At 40.4% G+C, this 18151-nt stretch overlaps 1 protein-coding gene across 2 annotated transcripts in view; it reads left to right on the forward strand.

Annotated features, from left to right (window-relative positions):
• The first annotated feature begins 1529 nt into the window (after positions 1–1529).
• OSBPL9 (oxysterol binding protein like 9) overlaps positions 1530–18151 on the forward strand; it is a 56927-nt gene continuing 40305 nt past the window's right edge. For both annotated transcript variants that reach the window (XM_030455037.1, XM_030455038.1), the window contains exons 1-3: positions 1530–1776; positions 11049–11099; positions 14967–15045. In XM_030455037.1, coding sequence (XP_030310897.1) covers positions 1666–1776; positions 11049–11099; positions 14967–15045 — 241 coding nt within the window. In that variant the 5' untranslated portion in view covers positions 1530–1665. The remainder of the gene's footprint in view (positions 1777–11048; positions 11100–14966; positions 15046–18151) is intronic.

Genomic DNA, 18151 nt, shown 5'->3' on the forward strand with positions numbered 1-18151 from the left:
TTAAATGGTAGTACCAGTAATGTTCTGGCACCATCTGATGTTTTTTGTTTTGCTTGCCTGGGTATAATCTCTAGGCAGCCACACTTTGTTTAGTCAGTGAAACCAAAGAAGAAAACAAGACTACTAAGGTCATAGGCAGCTTGGAAAAGAATGTTATCAAAACTAACAGGCTGGGCTTCAAGACTGAATGGTGCATTAGCTAGATTAAACTGGCAACTCCATGCACAAGGTGACTCCAAGGGGTATTACGTTGTCAATGCAACAAATTCTGCTTGGTAACAAACTAGCAAGCAATGTGAGGAATTAGAAACCTGGAAGTATTTCTTATTTTCTCAAGTCTAACACAGAAGCTCTGCAGCTTCTGATTCTTTTTCATAAAAAGGGTAACTAAGATGATTTTTCTATTAAAGTTAGCCTAGCAGAAAGCTGCAATGCTTTGAGACACTAGACCCATCTCAGCCCTACTATAGAAATGTTAAATTAAATATTAATTATATTAAGCATAGCATTAATATCATAAAAATATAATTTTATATTTGGCTAAAAAAATGAAAGGTTATTCCATGAATAGTGTAAAAATTGCATGACAAACACAAACCTCATGGTAAAAGCACTGCTCCTGCTGCTACCTTGTTAAACCCTCAGAGAGAACAGAGGGATCTGTATGGGTCCTTTGAAGTTTTTATGTTTTTATGTACAGCTGAAATTATGTACTTAAACCATAGATCAGTGCCAAAGAACATGCCTTGAACTGAACAACACATTTGCAATTGTCCATTGCTCCTGGGGAATTCGTTTCACATTCTTGGATCAGTCCACAGGAAAGCTGTGTTCCATTCAAACAAGCCTGACAAGGTTATCTCCAGTCACGTTTTTCGTGTTTTTTTCACTCACTCTGATCTTGCAGCTCCTTCAGGAGAACACCGGGGCCCTCAGACTCCACTCAGAAGCCCCCAAGACACTTGGGACAGGTGAAATAAAAACAGGTGAAATAAAAAACAGGCAACAGGACAAGCACAAGAGCAACAGAAATGAACAGGTAGGACAGCGCCAGGCATTTTGAGGGGGCAGAACATCACCCTCCCGCCCTCACACAACGGAGGCACCGGGTGGCACAGCACCCTCACCCCTCCCCTGAGCACTGAGGGGAAAGCAGCCCCCCACACTTCAGGGACCGGATCCCTCAGCCAACACCCACACACACACCCATACCCATACACCCACCCCTCCCGCTTCCTCCCAGTTCCCTCTCTCTCCTCACCATACCCCACACCTCACACCCCACACCTCATACCCCACACCTCACACCTCACACCCCACACCCCACACCTCACACCCCACACCTCACACCCCACACCCCACACCTCACACCCCACACCCCAGATCCCCCCCCGCCTTCGGCCGCCCCTGCCCCTCCCCCGCCTTCCCGCCTCCCCGCTGCGCGCGCAAGCCCCGCCCATTCCCGGCCCCCGGGGCGTTGTGGCCGTTGGCCCCACCCTTTCCCCTCCCCTCCCTCCTCCCTTCCCCTCCCTTCCTCCCTCCCTCCCCATCCCTTCCCCTCCCGCCCTCTCTCCCGCCCGCCACTCCGCTCCGTCTCTCCCCTCACCGAGGCGGGCGGGGTGCGCCTGTAGTGGCGGCGGCGGCGGTGCCGGTTCGGTGCTTAAGATGGCGTCGATCATGGAGGGCCCGCTGAGCAAATGGACTAACGTCATGAAGGGCTGGCAGTACCGCTGGTTCGTCCTGGACTACAACGCCGGGCTCCTCTCTTACTACACGGTGAGGAGGGGCAGCGGCGGCGGCGGGCAGGGCGGGTGAGGAGCCGGGAGAAGGGTTGAGGCGCAGGGTGGGGGCGGGGAGGGGACTCCGGGCGGTGTGAGTGCCCGGGGTGGCCAATGGGGAAGGAGGAGGAGGCGGCGGCAGCCAATGGGGTGGCGCTGCGGGAGCTTTGGCGGTGGGGGCGACGGCGCTGTTATTGTTGGCGGGGGGAGGGGGCGGCTCCGGGGCGGGGTCGTTGGGCGGGAGCGCCCGGTCCCCCCTCACCCCCTGTTCCCTGGCGGCCGCTGGCACCGGAGACGGTGGCACCGGTGGGGTCTGGCCACCCCGAGGTGGCTCCCGCCGCCCCCCGGGGCCTCACACCCGCCCCTCCGGTGTGTGGCGATTCCTCTCTCCTGGGGGAGCGGAGCGGAGCGGGCCCGCTCGGCCAGGGTGGTTCGGAGCGTTGCTCAGTGATGGGCTCTGGCTCCCGGGTCTGTCCCCGTCTCCGTCCAGCGGGAACTTGCTCTCCCTACCCATGGCTTGGTGGCTCAGCCCCGGCCGGTGCCGCCTTCCCGGGCCGCTCTCCCGGGAGATGTGTGCGGGGAGCAGCAGCGATGGGCTCCGGCCCCCCCTCACCGGGGGCCACGGCCCGTTAGCGGTTCGGTTCCTGAGTTGCGATGGATTTTCCTGTTTCCGTTCAGGACTTCCTACTTGGAAGCACGAACTTTTAAAGTGCGGTGCATTAAGAAACAGTGCTGTTTTCCTTGGCTTTTTTTTTTTGTTTAGGTTTTTTGTTTTTGCGTAACCACTGGCAGATCCTGACTCACTTGTTCAACTTCTTACGTGAAAATGTGAACTAAGTTACAAATACATTAACAGTCGAAATTATTTTTTTCGAGGATATCCCCTTAAATGAGAAGGCTAACTGGCTGAACGCCATGGACACTTAGCATGGAGCCTTTAGTATTGGTGTGTCAGTCTGGGTAAAACACAAATTTAACCTAAAGTGTAAGAGATTCACAGCAAATAACAAGTTGGAGTATCATGCCGTCTGTGAAAGTATATTCATACAGAAGCATTCCACATAAATCTTTTTTTCACCCCTAAATCTGGCTTTCCAGCCCTACTAGGGGAGAGCTGCTCTCTACAGACCCAGGATTTTATAAGGCTCTCAACACAAAACAGCTACAGATTCTCAATTTTGGTCCACCTAGGCTCAACCCCCCCCCACTGGGAATGGGATGGGGAAATAAAAGTGATTTTATAGTTGCTTTTTTATGGATGGTAAATGTCAAGTGTTTGACAGAGATGAATCAGTGTGTGTAGTCTAAAGGTCCAAGGTGCAAAGTGATTTAGTGCTCAGCTACAGAAATAGAAACCTTTGCTGATGACTAGTGTGTATAATAATAATTCTGATTATTGCACTCTATGGTCTTCACCTGTTTAATAAAAATAAGTTCTTATATTTAATTATTTCCTATGGTTAGGTATCTATACATATGCATTACACTTTTAGTTTGTATAATTAGTTATGTTCACTGTTATTATAGAATTATAGAGTGGTTTGGGTTTGAAGGGACCTTAAAGGTCACCTGCTTTCAACCCCAGTGTCATGGGCAAGGACACCTTCTAATAGACCAGGTAGCTCCAAGCCCCATCCAACCTGGCTTGGAATACCTCTAGGGATGGACCAGCAATAGCTTCTCTGAGCAAGTTCTTCCAGTGTCTCACCACCCTCACTCTGAATAATTTATTTCTAATATCTATTCTACCCTTTTCCAATTTAAAGCCATTACCCCTTGTCCTGTCACTCCACGCCCTTGCAAGAAGTCTGTCCCCAGCTTTCCTGTAGCCCCTTCAGGTACTGGAAGGTGTTCTAAAGTTTCTTCAGAACCTTCTGCAGGCTGAATAATCCCATCTTTAGCTTACAGATAATTCATATCTGATAAGTCACCTAAATAATTATTAATAGCTGAAACAAATGATCATCTGATCACATTTGGTTTAGATTTTTTTTGTTGCATTCAGATATCAATTAGTATTATAATGACTTCTAGTTCACAAATTTAAAAATCCTGTTTTTAATTACCTGTCCTAAAAGAAATTCAAGTCAGGTTCAGGAAAGCAAATCATGGATTCATAGAATCTTTTTGGTAGGAAAAGACCTTGGTCTTTGGTAGGAAAAGATCAAGTCCAACTGCTAACCCAGCACCACCCAGTCCACCTCTCAACCACATCCCTCAGCATCACATCTGTGTGTCCTTTGCTTTTTGTGCCTTTACCACTGAGAAACACAGTTAACTTTTACATTAGAAAGCCTTCCTTATCCCTGTGCTGTCTTTTCTGCAGACATGTCTGTAAAGCACTGGTTATGCCACTCCCTAGAGATCTGGATTCATTCTTGTGTTAGGAATGTGTGTGCCAAAAGCACCAGTGCCTCAGTGCACCCAGTGCTTCATGTGTGCTGGTCTGGCTGCCCATGGGGTTTGAAACACAATTCAGACCAATTCCCAGCTGACCCCATGCCTCACAAGTATTAATGTTAGCACTGAGAAGGTAGGGGGATACAGTTCATTTCAGCTCTACCTTTAATTTTAGAGGAATAACTCCTGCATGGAGGGCTGTGGTACATAAGCAACGTTAACTTGGAAAATCAGCAAGTTTGGGGCCTTTATATATGTGGGGAAGTGGCCTGTTGTGATGCTGCATGTGCAGATTTGTATTTTGAATTAAAGGCTTATCTACCTGATCAGATACACAGGGTCATGTACTCCCTCCCCCCTGAGCCAATTTCAGTCTGTAGCAGTATAGTTGCCCAGCTCTGCTTATAGAAAGACAACTGAATGAATTTTGAGCCTGAAATTTGGCCCATCCCTGGGTGGGGTAGGCCCAGTTGTTGTTCCAAGGTGGCTGTATGGACATGCCATCTGGAAACAAGTTTTGCTGATAGCAAATATTGCAGTTAACTGATGAGCTTTTACTTGCTCATCACCTCTCAAAGACTCCTTAACCTGTTTCAATACAGAAAATTGTGCTTTCAGGAAAGACTTTATCCAGTAAATCCAACAGCCGATTGACCTTTGGCAGAGGAGCTGTAGAAAACTATGGGGTAACAACTCCTGATGCAGCTGATCTTTCCACCAGAGCTAGATCCAGAAACATGCCTCTCTTCATAGGTGTGTCCTTGCACTGTTGTCTCTGGCAGCAACTAAAAACAGACTCCAGAAAAGTAGCCTTAATGGGGAATAAACACCCAGTGTGCAATGCTATTGCACATGTGGAAAAGGAAAAAAAAGCACCTTATTGAGTGTGCTTTGTCATTGGTAAAACAGGTAGATATTAACCTAAATATGGTCCAGATACATGCATCAGAAGCAAATGAATTCAAGTAAATTTACATTTCTGACATTTTTGGAACGTTCAAGGAGCAAGGCAAAAGATTTTGCATCATCTGAGTCAGGAAAAGAAATGAGAATTTAATGTTAACAATTCTGGTTTGTGAGATGCTTCCTCTACTTCATATTGCAGTGAACACTTGAAGCACTACTTGCAAGTGTGAATTCAGATGTTTCTCACATACATTTTCAAGTTCCTTTACAAAGGTTTTTTCCAACATTTGCTTTTTTACAGCTTCTTCTGTAGTTTGTGGGTTTTTCTCCTTCAGAATAGGAATGCATATCCTCAAATTTGCTTTCAAATATATATTAAATATAAATAAATATATATAAATATATAAAAATATATAAAAATATATAATATATACATTATAAAATAAATATATATTAAAATATGTATTAAAATATATTAAACAAATATTTATTTATGAATTATGTATGTCAGAGAGTTTGATCTGGACTCATCATCAAAATACTGTCTTTACATAATTTTGCTTGAATAAGTGATTGATATCAGTAAGTGGTTACTTTTTTTCCTTTTCTGGAAAGATTTTTTATTTATAAAAGTAAATGACTGTGTGTAATTTTGGATGGGTTTGTCCAATGGCTTGACAAATTACTTCCTTTTTTTCCCCTCAATATTCTTTGACTGGTATCCACCACTCAATCCATCAGTATTTTCACTTGAAGATGTTGCAGTTTGGTCTACTGAAGCACTGGGGTTTTTTTTCAGTGGATGGTTGGCTGCACTGACAATATTTAACAGGAAAGTCTTGAAGTGGCTCATTTCTGCTTTCTGCTGGCATGAGCTGACTTCCAGCTGAAAAATAACTTTCTGCTGATTAATTTTTTAGTTGAGTTTGTTCTGTCATTTGTTTTTCGTATATGTGCTGTTATGATACTGGAAAATAGCATGAAAACAAAGAAGTGGCTAGGGAGGAAAAGAGTTGAATGCAATTTGGTTTTTGTTTGTGTCTTCTGGCAGAAGCACTGTTTTAAATACGCATCCATTGTAGCCTTGATTATGATTGGGAATCCTGTAGAAATGATCCAGAGAACCCCTTAAGGTTGAAAATCTGATTTAAATTCTTGTCAAAGAAATATTTTAATTGTATAATAAATTGAAAGCAGAACTACCATAGCTGTGCAAACAATGCTAACACCAGAGCCAGTAGATAGGAAGGTCAGTTCCTTAAAGTATTTTAAAACTTTATGGATATCTGACAGATGGTGGTTTTGAAAGGAGAACTGTTCAAAATGTTACAGATTTAAACAGATCCCTTGTGTAGTGAGTGAGGGTTACAGGAAAAACATTTTATGCATGACAACTCCAGAATGTTTATTCTTGAAACAAAACTGGGTAGCCTCCCATCATCTTAAGAGTTCTTGCACCAATAAATACCTAATAAGTGTATTTAAATGCTTAGATAATCTGTTGTTTTGTTACTCATTCCATGAAACTACTTTGAAAAACTGTTTAAAGGTTGTTGTACGACTGTGAAAAGAGCCATTGTTGGAGGAAGTAGTTGTGGTGGTGTAAAAATATTTTTGCCCTCATGCTTTTTAAAGATTGCAGCTCGGTAGCAACGTGACTTGTGGTTGTACTGTATTGAAGAGCTGCTTGTGGTGAGGAGGGGGACTCTATTTTTGTAGCAGTTTCATGAACTGGTGGTGAATTGAAAACAAATCTTGTTAACTTGGATTCAAACTATGCCTCAAGCTGGAGTGATGGCTCAGTACCCCTGTGGTAGAGACTTTGAGTTGAATACATTTTCCTGCTTTTTTCCAAATAAAGTTTTTTTTGTCAACAGCTGTGAGCCAGAATTCCAAGAAAACAGGAAAAAAGCCCATCTGTTTTTGCCCAAACATTCCCTTTGAGGTCTCTGCTTTCCTTTCTCAGGTGACAAGGTGAATTTCTTTATTTCCTGTAACACGTTCATCTGTCACATGCATTGCAAACAGCTCAGTGAGTTTAATAAAATCAGACAAAACCAGAAGCAAATGGTAGGTATAAGGAGAGCAAGAACGGTGAATTTACAGACATGAGACAAAAAATATCAACTATTACACCACCACTGGGTTGAATTTCGTACATAGTTTTAACTTTGTATCACAGGTTTTGATGTACTGAATAAATTGTTATAGGATTATAACTTAAGCAGTAGACTCCTCTTCAGGATTTAGGCAATGGTTCTGGTTTTAGTTATGCCAATACTTGATCATCAGTTTGCAGTGCATGCAACTGGCTTTTCTCATTCAATATAAACATACTGTGCCTGTGCAGATTTGTTCATGAATATTTGATGAGTTAATTCTGTACTGGCATCTGTTGGGGTTACATGAGCCCCAGCAGCATCCTCAGTTATTGCTGCCTTGTCTTGGTTCCTGCTTTCTGACTTGTGCATCCACCCAAGTCAAAAGATTCAGCTGCAGAAGCAGCATGGCTGTTGGATGCTGTCCTTGTGGTCAGGGAGCTTCTCCCTTGGGATTGGGGTGTGCCATGCAAGGGAGCTGGGGGAATGATGGGCTGGGAACAGCATGTCAAGTTTTTAGATTATCTGGTTTTATTTGTGCTTGAGAAGTGAAGCTTGCCTTAGCTTATGGAAAGTGGTCCAAGCTAAAGCTTCTCCTGTAGATGTATTTAAACTGTGAAAAATAATGTTTATAACTAGAGCTCATTCCAGGGTCTTCATCTCTAATGGGAAATAAATGTAAGTGGGTTTGCTCCTCTGTGTACTTGTGTTAGAGATTTCTTTGGCAGCACCATGTGAGTCAAAGATACACCCCAAGTTCCTTTCACTTCTGCACAGGCAGAACTTGTGCCTGGGAAGTTTTGGAGGCAGAGAACAGCTGGGTTTTATATCCAAATCTTGAACTTTCCATGCAACAGTGAAAACTCAAATTCAGTTAGTAGTAATTCTAAAGCTGGAGGAGGGCTTGAGTGCCTTTAGAGTGTTAAGGTTTTAATTTTGTATTCTGTTTTAAATAGACCCAGACACTGTTTTCATTTCTGTAAGAATCTGTATGTTGCCTGAAATGCCTTCTTTTAGATCTGTTCTGTATTTGAACAACTTCACTGTGTGACCATAAAAAAGAAACCAATAAGGGCTTTTTTTTTTTTTTTTTTTTTTCTTTTTTAAGATCCCTACAGTCACCCTGTATAGCTTTGTTCATTTTAACAAATTTTTGTTTCAGGTTGAGCTGAAATTTGTCTTGTGTTGCTCTCTGCTTGTAACCTATTGAAGTCCATTATCATCAAAATCAGTACACTCTGTACTGAAGCTTTATTGAAAATATAATTTTGTCTGCTTATAAGTGATCGCTGAAAAAAAAAAGATAGCTGCACATTAAAACCTTAAATATAAAAAGAAAGTAAAATGAGGCTTTTTTTATTAGCCATTCAGTGATGTTTTTCTGCTGTATGAGATTTTTGTCCAGTTTTGGAACCCAAAAACGGGTATGACAGGCTTTATTTGTCCAAGAATACTTGAGCAAGTATGATACCCATGCCTAATTTAAATCAGAGGGTAAAACATAATGCTCCAAGGGCTACCCAAAGCTGTCTGAATTGTATTTTTCACAAAATCTTAACTTTTGGAGGGTGGTGGGAGTGGCAGGTCTAAGTTGTCAGTGGTTTCAAAACCCCCCCTGCAGCAATCAGTGATGTGCTGTGTTCCAGTGAGAGGTGACAGCACTCTGTGTGATGCTTTAGTGCACAGGGAGTTGAGATACTGGACTGATGGGTGCTTTATTCCACTTAGCTAGGATGAATTAGATTTACCATGTCATTAGAATTGGTATTCACCAATTAAAGCTCTGTCTGAAGCCGGTGAAATTCTAAGTATGTAGCTCTGAACCTGTGGTTTGTCTTGTGAATCTTTCTGCAGACTGAGAACATCGTAATGTTTTAACTCGATTTCCATTCCATTAGCATGTGGTGTACAAGGAAAAGAAAAGGCTTTTACAGGATCTTCTGCAGCTGAGTTGAGAGCCAATCTGCACAGTGGCAAATCAGGCTTGTTGGGATCCTGCCTTCCCTTGCCCTAGGACCAGCTCTCATCTTCCTGCACTTAGCTGGCTGAGGGATTTAAACCAAACCAAATGTATTTTCTGCTACCTTTCCTTGTAATCTGGTTTGGTTCCCTGTCTGTGCTAGGAATGCTTTGCCTGGAGTTTGTTATCTGGACACTCAGTCCTGCTAAATTTCTTTCAGTTGCTGCAGTTTCATCCTCAATCCAGGTATTTTCTTTCTAGCTGAGAGTATACCAATATTCCTAGTTGAAACCACCAGAGGGAGTAATAAGCTCTCAGTAATGTCCTCCCATTTTAGTAGAACACTCCAGGCAGTGAATATAAAAAATAGAAGTGTGCCCTAGTGAGGTGTGTTCCAAGTATCTGCAATTTCTGATAGGAAATTACTGGAATAACTTTGTTTCTAGATACTCTCCTGATTTAGAGCTCTTCAAAACAAAGCAACACAACCCAAACAAAAAAACCACAGCTGAAAAAAGCTTCCCTAGGTAGAAATTTTCATTCAGGAAATCTACAAAGAAATTAGATCTCTCCAGATTATGTTATGGATGAACTGCTGGTCTTCTGCTTAATTTTGACCAGATAACCTGCACTGTTGTGGAAACAAGTAGGTGTGATTCTATGATTAATACTGATAGCTTCTAACATTCAGAAAACATTTCTGACAAATGAGACTGAACTGAGGGAAAGATGGGCAAAAACTTTATTTATTTCTCTTTAGTGATTAGGAGTTCCTGTGACTGCTTTGTGCTTTTCTTGTAGCTATGTCTCAAATATGTAGCAGGTGAATAAGTTTGTTGCTGTTAACACTGATACTTCTTATTCCTGTATTTTTTTCCACTGATACCAAGAGGATTTAATTCTCTAAGGGCTTCAGTGAAAGTTGGAGGGGGTCATAATCACATCAGGATATTGTCTAGAGAGAGTTGTTCAGATACTGATGGAAAGAAGTGGATTTTTCAGAAGATGGCAGCAAGAGAAGCTGTTCACAAAACACCAGTTATAACTGCATTTTCATGACCTGAAATAATGTAGTTTGAATATTTAGATGGTAAGAGAGCAGGGATTATATCAGACCAGACTACCTTTGCAGGTAAGGCTATAATGTAGTTTGGCATTTGAAAAACAGAAAAGGGGGGTGTGTGTAGGTAAAACCAGAAGATGTTTTGCATCTATCAGAAAACTGAGTATTTATAATGACAAATTTTTATTTCTGTGGGGTTTTATTGTTGTTGTTTTTTGTTTTTTGTTTTTTGTTTTAAGAGTGTGTGTGTGTGTGTGTGTGTGCGCGCTACTTGGGCTTGCCACTGTTGCCCAAGAAAACTTAGGACATTGGCAGAAACAGATAAATCTGTCAGTGCTGGGAACAGCTGAAAGTTCAGGGGCCTGTCTAAACAGGAAATCTGTATCTGTATGAAAAGGGGTTATGAATCTGAGAAGCTTTCTGACAGAGATAAAATTTAATTTGCACAATTCTGCTTGCACAGCTGGATTTTATGTGGACACTTCTCTGAGACTAGGAGGGAGATTTAAATCAGTATACTGCCAATTTTTAATATTTCCTAATTCCTTGATTCTTCACTTCTTTTCCCTTTCTGTAAAGGTTTGGCCTGCAGCTTCTAAGTCTTTCTTCAAGGTATCTATAAAATTTCTTGACGTAGGATACTGTATGAGTTTTTGAAGGATTCCTTTTTCTCACCATGGGGGTGTACTCTCTTTTGTGTGAGAACCTATTTTGTAACAGAAGTTGTATCTTGTTTAATCAGTCAATAAAAGGTATTCAAATGCTTTAGTCTTTTATCAGTTTTTCCTTGCATTTCTTACAAGTATTTGTTAATCCAGTGATCTGTTTGTTTTCTGTTTCAGTCAAAAGACAAAATGATGAGAGGGTCACGCCGAGGGTGTGTCAGACTCAGGGTAAGTGTTGTTTTATTCAGTACTTAATGACTTCCTGTGTAATGTGGCCTCATGGGGAGAACTGCAAGGAGACTTTTGAGGTTTGGGCTCTATTCCTGACTCAGCAAAGTACTGAAATAGTCAACTTATTTAAAGAAGGAAAACATAGAGGTCAAATGACATGCTGGGGTAATTACATTCTGTAATTTTATGTATCATATATACATTTTATACATTTATAGAAAAGAAATATATGACACTAAGATGGGTTAGTTGTAGCACACTTTGAAAATAGTTGCTGTTTGCAGTTCTCATTTCTTTGTGTGTAGAGATATATATAAATGTATCTGCATATATGTTCTGTACTTACAGAAGTCAGTGCAAAACTCTTTCCTTCTGCCCTGATTTGCTTTTATTCTCTTACTGTGCCTCCACTCTGGCAATTTGGACACTCTTTAGGCCTGCTACTTGACCATGCCTGAGCTAAGTAAAACAAAGGGGGACTGGAAAGGGAAGGAAGAGCACAGCAGGCAAAGTTTTTGAAATATCAGCTGAGGGCGGGATACAGATTGGGGGGACAGAAGTAAGAAGATGCAGAGTGAGAAAACTCAGTGTTGAGGCATTCCAGTTTGAGACATTTAACCTTGATTGCTGCTCTTGTAGCTTTAAATGACAGTACCGGAGTGAGGTGGGAATGCTGCAGTGTCTTTGCACATGCCCAGTGTCTACCTTGTGCTCATGGATTTGCCAGGAGTATTTCTTGCACAAGCCCTTTTTACTGTGTTTTTCCACATTCCTCATAGAGTCTCTGGTTCCAGCGTGCAGCAGTCCCTTGAAAGGTGATGTAAATAGGGAGAAGGAGTCAGGGTAATAGGTATGAATTGGGAGCATTTTGTGTTTTGAAGTAAGAGAAGGATTAGGGAATGTAATCTCTGATCTGACATTCCACATGGTGAGTGTTGCAGCAGAGCTCTGCTTTTCCAAGTTATTTCTTCCTTCTGTTCTTACTCCTGGTATTTCTGTGGGCCTAATAAAGGGGTATCTATAGGCTTTTAAGACTCATACAGAGAATGTCCATTCTCTTGGATTCCAGATAACTTTTTTGGTTTTTGCACTCTCCCTTGTTTAATGTATTGCTTTCTTAATTTAGAATTTCTTTAAGGGGAATGTAAACTCAAACCACTGTCTAGAACAATACATTCCCAAAGATTCATGAGGCTGTGTTTTGCATTACCCAGAAAAGTTGAGTCTGGAAAAACATGCCTGCTTTAATACTGTTGTAAGCCTGTCAATGTGGAGGTTGGTCTCAGTTTAGAATATATTAAATGTGAGCAATCTGTTCAGTGTTGCATTATCCACCTTTATATGTATTTGACATAAAACAATCCCTTTCTCTTCCCCCATCTTGTACTTTCTCACCTCAAACTGCTTTTTGGAGTTTTCTGAAGATTTGCTGACTCCCCCACCCTTTCTCTGAATGCATGTGGGTTTGTATTTTTTTGTGAGGAAGGAAGGAACCTTTCTTTTTTCTGCTTTTGTAAAGCATCTATTCTGGCACATGACACTGATACTGATAGCTGAACAGATGGGCTTCTGCACTCTGAAATTCTACCAAGGATGTTTTCTGTTTAGAGTAATTGTTGGTTTGTAACTGTAGGTGTGAACCCAAACAAACATGTAATTTAAGCAATTTGGCTAGAATCCTTCATTTTTTTCTTGAATGGATTTTTAAAAGCTTGTTTCTCACCTTTTTGCTCTTGGTACACATTTTCCATAGGCCTAAAGTTTCATTTTCAGCTTATTTTGTTGACTGCCATAGTGTACGTAGGAAGGTGTGTTCAGAGAGTAATCCATCATCTGTACTGTGATCAAGTCCTGCTTAAGTTTTCTGGAATCTATGGTTAAACTTTCACACTCTAGTTTTCATTTTACTCATTCATGCTTATTGTCTGCATGACAACAGAGGCATCTTCTGTGTTTTATAGTCAGGCCTTTTGCCTCAGCAATTGGAACATGCACTTTATGCAGCTTTGTGCTCTTATTCCTTCCAGTGTCCTCCCAGCACTTAGGATGGAGCCAGGCCTTAGCTGTCCTGGTCTGACCTTTTTAGCTTTACATTCATTTTACCTGTATTCTCTGGGGAGAATGTCTTTATCATGTTCTTGGTGTCTGACTTACAGGTTTTTGATAGAGTTGGTGAGGAGAATGATATTGTACAGCTTGCAGCCATCTTCTGATTTATTGTGCATTGGAAGACGTATATCTGAAGTGCCAAACATTTTTTATCTACTGGTACATTAAAAACAAAAAAAATCATTCTGGCAAAAGGAGTCTGGCCCATCATCCCCTGTCACTGGCACACTGCCTGATTACCAGGTAGTCTCCAAATATAATGGCTTAGTCATCTGGTTGTTGTTAGGTCCTGGAACTAATAGTATACAGAATTATACTGGCTTGGTATACTTCTTTGGTGCCTCTTTTAAAAGTGATCACAGAGCTGTCCTTGAAAAGCCTATATGGAAGTTGGGGTTTTTTGTTGGTTTGTTTTTGTTTTTTTGTTTTGTTTTGGTTTTGGTTTTGGTTTTTTGTGCAGGAGAGAGAATAAATATATTTTGGAGCTATCCTTTCCTGCTGTATACCTTTGAGTTACATATGATTATTGCTATTCTTAAACAGGACCTGTGCCCTCCACTCTGTCATGTGGTGCTTGTGGTAGTCCCAGCCATGCATGAGCTGGTGCCACGGGACAGAAACCTCATTTAAGGGCTATGAAGAATGTGTGTGATTAAGTGTAATTCAGATCCCTCTGCCCCAAAGACTGCACCAAAACAATTCTTATGTTTTGGCCAGCCTGATACACCCACTGACCTGATACACCACACCTGAGCCCCTCCTCTGCAGTGGCTGCAAGGTACCTGACTGACTGAAAAGAAGCTCTTGCTGGAATGGACTCAAGTGCTGGTTACTTGCTGTTTACTCTTGACAGTAAGAATTTACCCTTTAAATATGTGTGCCTTCCACTCATGTCAGTCTGTTTTGTGCAGGAGGGAAGAATAAAACAGATCCTGGTGCTGTGTCTCCCAGAGAAGGAGATTTTTGAACTAGATGTTGTAGTTTGTTGGCTTTGGCAGAGGCCTGGAATGGTTCTTTTTTCATTGTCATTGTCTTCTCCTGGATGAAATTGTGTTATTTATGAAGTGCTTGGAGGGGCAGGAATGAAGATGTGGGTAGATTTCTAACCAGCTAAGCATAAATGGCCTTTAACTCTATAATTTATTTGCATTTCCTTCTAATAATTCATGAGGAATGAGAAGGCAAATCTAGCTGCTTTTGATAAACACTGATGATTTACTGTTAATATTTACTTAAGGACTGAAAATTAGATCATGCAGTGTACCAGTGACACAACATGATGGGCCAAATTAATCTTGCTAGAAAGTTTTGGGTTTTTTCTTATAGACTGGCAGACAGAATCAGGTCAAGAATTTATTTTTGTAGCGCGTCTATGATTTAGCATTTTTATATATGGAAAGTACTTATAAAATCCTGCTCTCCACTCTTCTTTAAAATACCAGTTAGAACGTAGTAGAAAACTCTTGGCTGTAATGATGATGTAGCATAAAGTCACTTCCATTGCAAAAATAAAAGATTTGTATTATCTAGAAAACAGCAGTTCTACAAATAATTACTGGTTGGTGTTTTTTCTAACTAACCATTTATAATTTTAAATAACTGGCTTGCATCCCTAAACAGGGAACCTCTGCTCTTTACTGTATCCAGTTTGCTTGTAATTTGTCAATGCTTTTTAAATTCCAGTGGTGTAGTGATAGAGTGCACACTGCTGATGTCACTGCTTGCCTTCTCAGGATTTTGTTCTTTGTTTCACAGGGAGCTGTGATTGGTATAGACGATGAGGACGACAGCACCTTCACAATAACTGTTGATCAGAAAACCTTCCATTTTCAGGGTGAGCTGAAAGAAGAGATTGGTTTTTTTCTTATAATAGATTCCCCTTGTATTTGATGGATGATTTAAAATGTTTGGCAACAGAACAGCGTGAATGAGCACACTGAGAACATTCTGGATCCAGGGGTGCTGCAGGTTAGGCAGGGATTTACATCTGCAGTGGATACATATGTGCTAGAAAGAGACTGTAGCTCTGGCAGGATTTGGAGATTAAAAATGTAAAGAATAAATCACTCAAGGGGAGAAAGCAGTGGGCTTCTGATTATGGGCTTTGCTCACAAAAGGCTTCAGATCTTCATTATCAAGATACAGTTATGCATTTCTGTATGAAGAGAATCAAGACTGATCTGCAGGTTGCAATCTGTATCTAAATATAATTTAATGCTCAATCATGAAGAGACTAGAGGCAACATTTGGCTTAAAGGTGGAGCTTTGCTTCAAGATTTACCAGCTTGCATTCATTTCATCTACATTTCTGTGTCTTGTCTGCCAGTCACCATTTCTCTGCTATTATCCTTTTATACAAATTTACTAACACCAATGCCATCTGCCACTGCTATGTTTCGTCATTGCATGCTCTGGTTCACCGGTAGAAAGGGTAAGGTACTATATTATTGTTATGTACTCCTTTAAATTATTTTGTCTGCAGCAGCAGGATGAAATGCTGTCATAATATTGACTGGAGAACTTGGTCTTTTCTGAATGTTGTGATGAAAATATTTTTCAGCTAACATTTATTAGTCCTTTTGCTTTTCCTCTAAAAATGTAGTGACTAAATATAATTGCTTTGCACAGAGCTGGAAACTAAATATCCAAGAGGCACATTTGCATGTAAGCAGTCATATTTATATAAACTGGAATAATCTTATAACCTATATTGTATTGTATGTGCTTTTAAATTGATGATTTGGCAATGGGAGTTAATCATTAACACTGCTGTGTTTGTGAGGGTATTTCTAAGGCTAAATATTAATCGTATAACAAGCTGTCATTGGTGTCTGTTTTTCTTCTGCTGTGGTTCTTCATAAATGCTGCTGCTGTACTCTGGCTTTTTACTGCATTAAGCTTCATAAAGGTACCTTCATAATGCTGAGCTCAAAGTAGTACTTAAACCTAGGGTTTTTAAGGCTAACTGATAAAATGCAAGCTAATTGCTAATGCAGTAATGGAGTTCTGTACTGTGACAGTTTTCCAGTACTGTGAAGCTAAGTACTGCTGCATGTTTGAGAACTTGATACAGGTAAATCTAAAAATCTCTCATCTTTTGTTACTAAGCTATACCTCTTTCAATATGTCCTGTTTGCACTTATTTCTTATATGTTATACTCTCTTTTGGGTGGTCAGAGGTCTTTAAAAAAGACTGATAGTCATTGATACAAGTAATGTTCTGCTCTGAGTAATATGGATAGGTTTTGAACACCACTTTTGTCACATAATATCTCATGCTTTATCTCTGTGCATTTCATATCAGGATTTATGTGTGCTTTTTCAGTGTAGAACTAAGGTCATGAGTGGGTAATAATGTAAACAATACAATATGTATTCTGAAACTGCATAGGATATGTAGAACAGATTCTGGGAATAATCCAAGAAAATACACAGTATTCCTAACAATTTCCTTCTAAGCTTTTTTAATACATGATCCAGATAGAGCTTTGCTTTTTCTATATAGTAGTAGCTATAAATACATTCACCTTTTATAAAGAAAGACTTGTATAAGAGAAGACTGCTGCAGAAATGGCAACTTTTAAAGATACAATCTCCTTCTTTCCTCTTTCTGCCTGCTTCATTCTCAAAGACAGCCAGGAATCCAAACAACCTGGAGCCCAGCTGGGAAAGTAACATAACTTGAAAAATACCCAGATTACAAATGTCTGCAAGTTAGGGTCCCATCTGCAGTGGAAGAGTTTCTTTTTCAGGCTCCAAAAGAAAAATGTTTTCTTGTACTAAGTACGGATTGATAAAAACTTGAATCTTCTTTGGCCTCACTAAAATTTTGCTGAGAGGCAATGACTGAATTTGAAATAGGGTAAAGAAGGAAAAACTTCATTCTGGATTCATTAATGATTTCTTAATGTCAGCTGCTCAGAACTGCACATCTATTTAACACTTCAGAGATACATCTCTGAAGTAATGAGATGAAGGGTAAATAAGTCATTTAAAGTTGTTTGGTCAACTTTTTACAGTGATAATGTTTTCATATGGATGTGTATGTGTGTAACTGAATTTCTGAAGTGCTGAACTTCAGCATCTTTCACTAAAATTTTCTGTCACTTGATCTTGGGAAATGTTGAGTCTTTCAAGTGTGTAGTTCTTATTTTGTTGCTCTCTATGAAAATCTCCTCCTATTCTGTGTGCGAGTGTGCTTCCTAGTGGCCATCTCTGGACTGAACACTGGTAAAAGTTAAAAAGTTGTTTTTACAAAGAAAATGTAGGCTTTGAACGATGACTGTGCATATATCAAATGGTACCCATGTACTTCATGCCTGGGTATAAAGGCAAGAAGTGGATTGAATAAATATAGGCAATAAAACTAACAGCATGGTTTTGTTTAATTATTAGCTCTGCCAGAATGCCCAACAGATTTTTTTTCCATTTATTGCTATGTATATGTGTGCCTGTTCACACTAGAAGGAGAAGGGAAGTGTAGAATGTCCACAGAAATTTAAAATTATATTTTAAAATAATGTATTTCATCTTTTAATTGGTCCTTGTTTGCTTGAAACTGTATATCCAGTTCCATAGCTTCTTTCTAAGGCTTCCAAATTAGGTAAATCTCCAAGCCACTTCCTCATAGATATGTTTTCATCAGATGCTAAAATCCACTCAAATTACTGCAAAACATTTGGGATAATACTCCTAGTCTAATGTACCTTCCTCTCAGGAAGCTCTTTCTTATTGATATATTATTTCTTGCTGGAAGACCTGTCCCTGTTCTCAATGTTCCATAACCTTCAAACACTGTGGGTTTGGGGTTTTGTTATTGTTGGGTTTTTTCCATTTCTTTCCTTTTTGTCTTTTCTTTTCCCTCTTTTTTTTTTCTTTCTTCTTTTTTTTTCTTTTTCTCTTAACATCTTCATATCATCATGTAGATACAAGCTCAAAAA

This window comes from Calypte anna, chromosome 8, assembly GCF_003957555.1.
Source record: "Calypte anna isolate BGI_N300 chromosome 8, bCalAnn1_v1.p, whole genome shotgun sequence".
NCBI classification, from domain to species: Eukaryota; Metazoa; Chordata; class Aves; order Apodiformes; family Trochilidae; genus Calypte; species Calypte anna.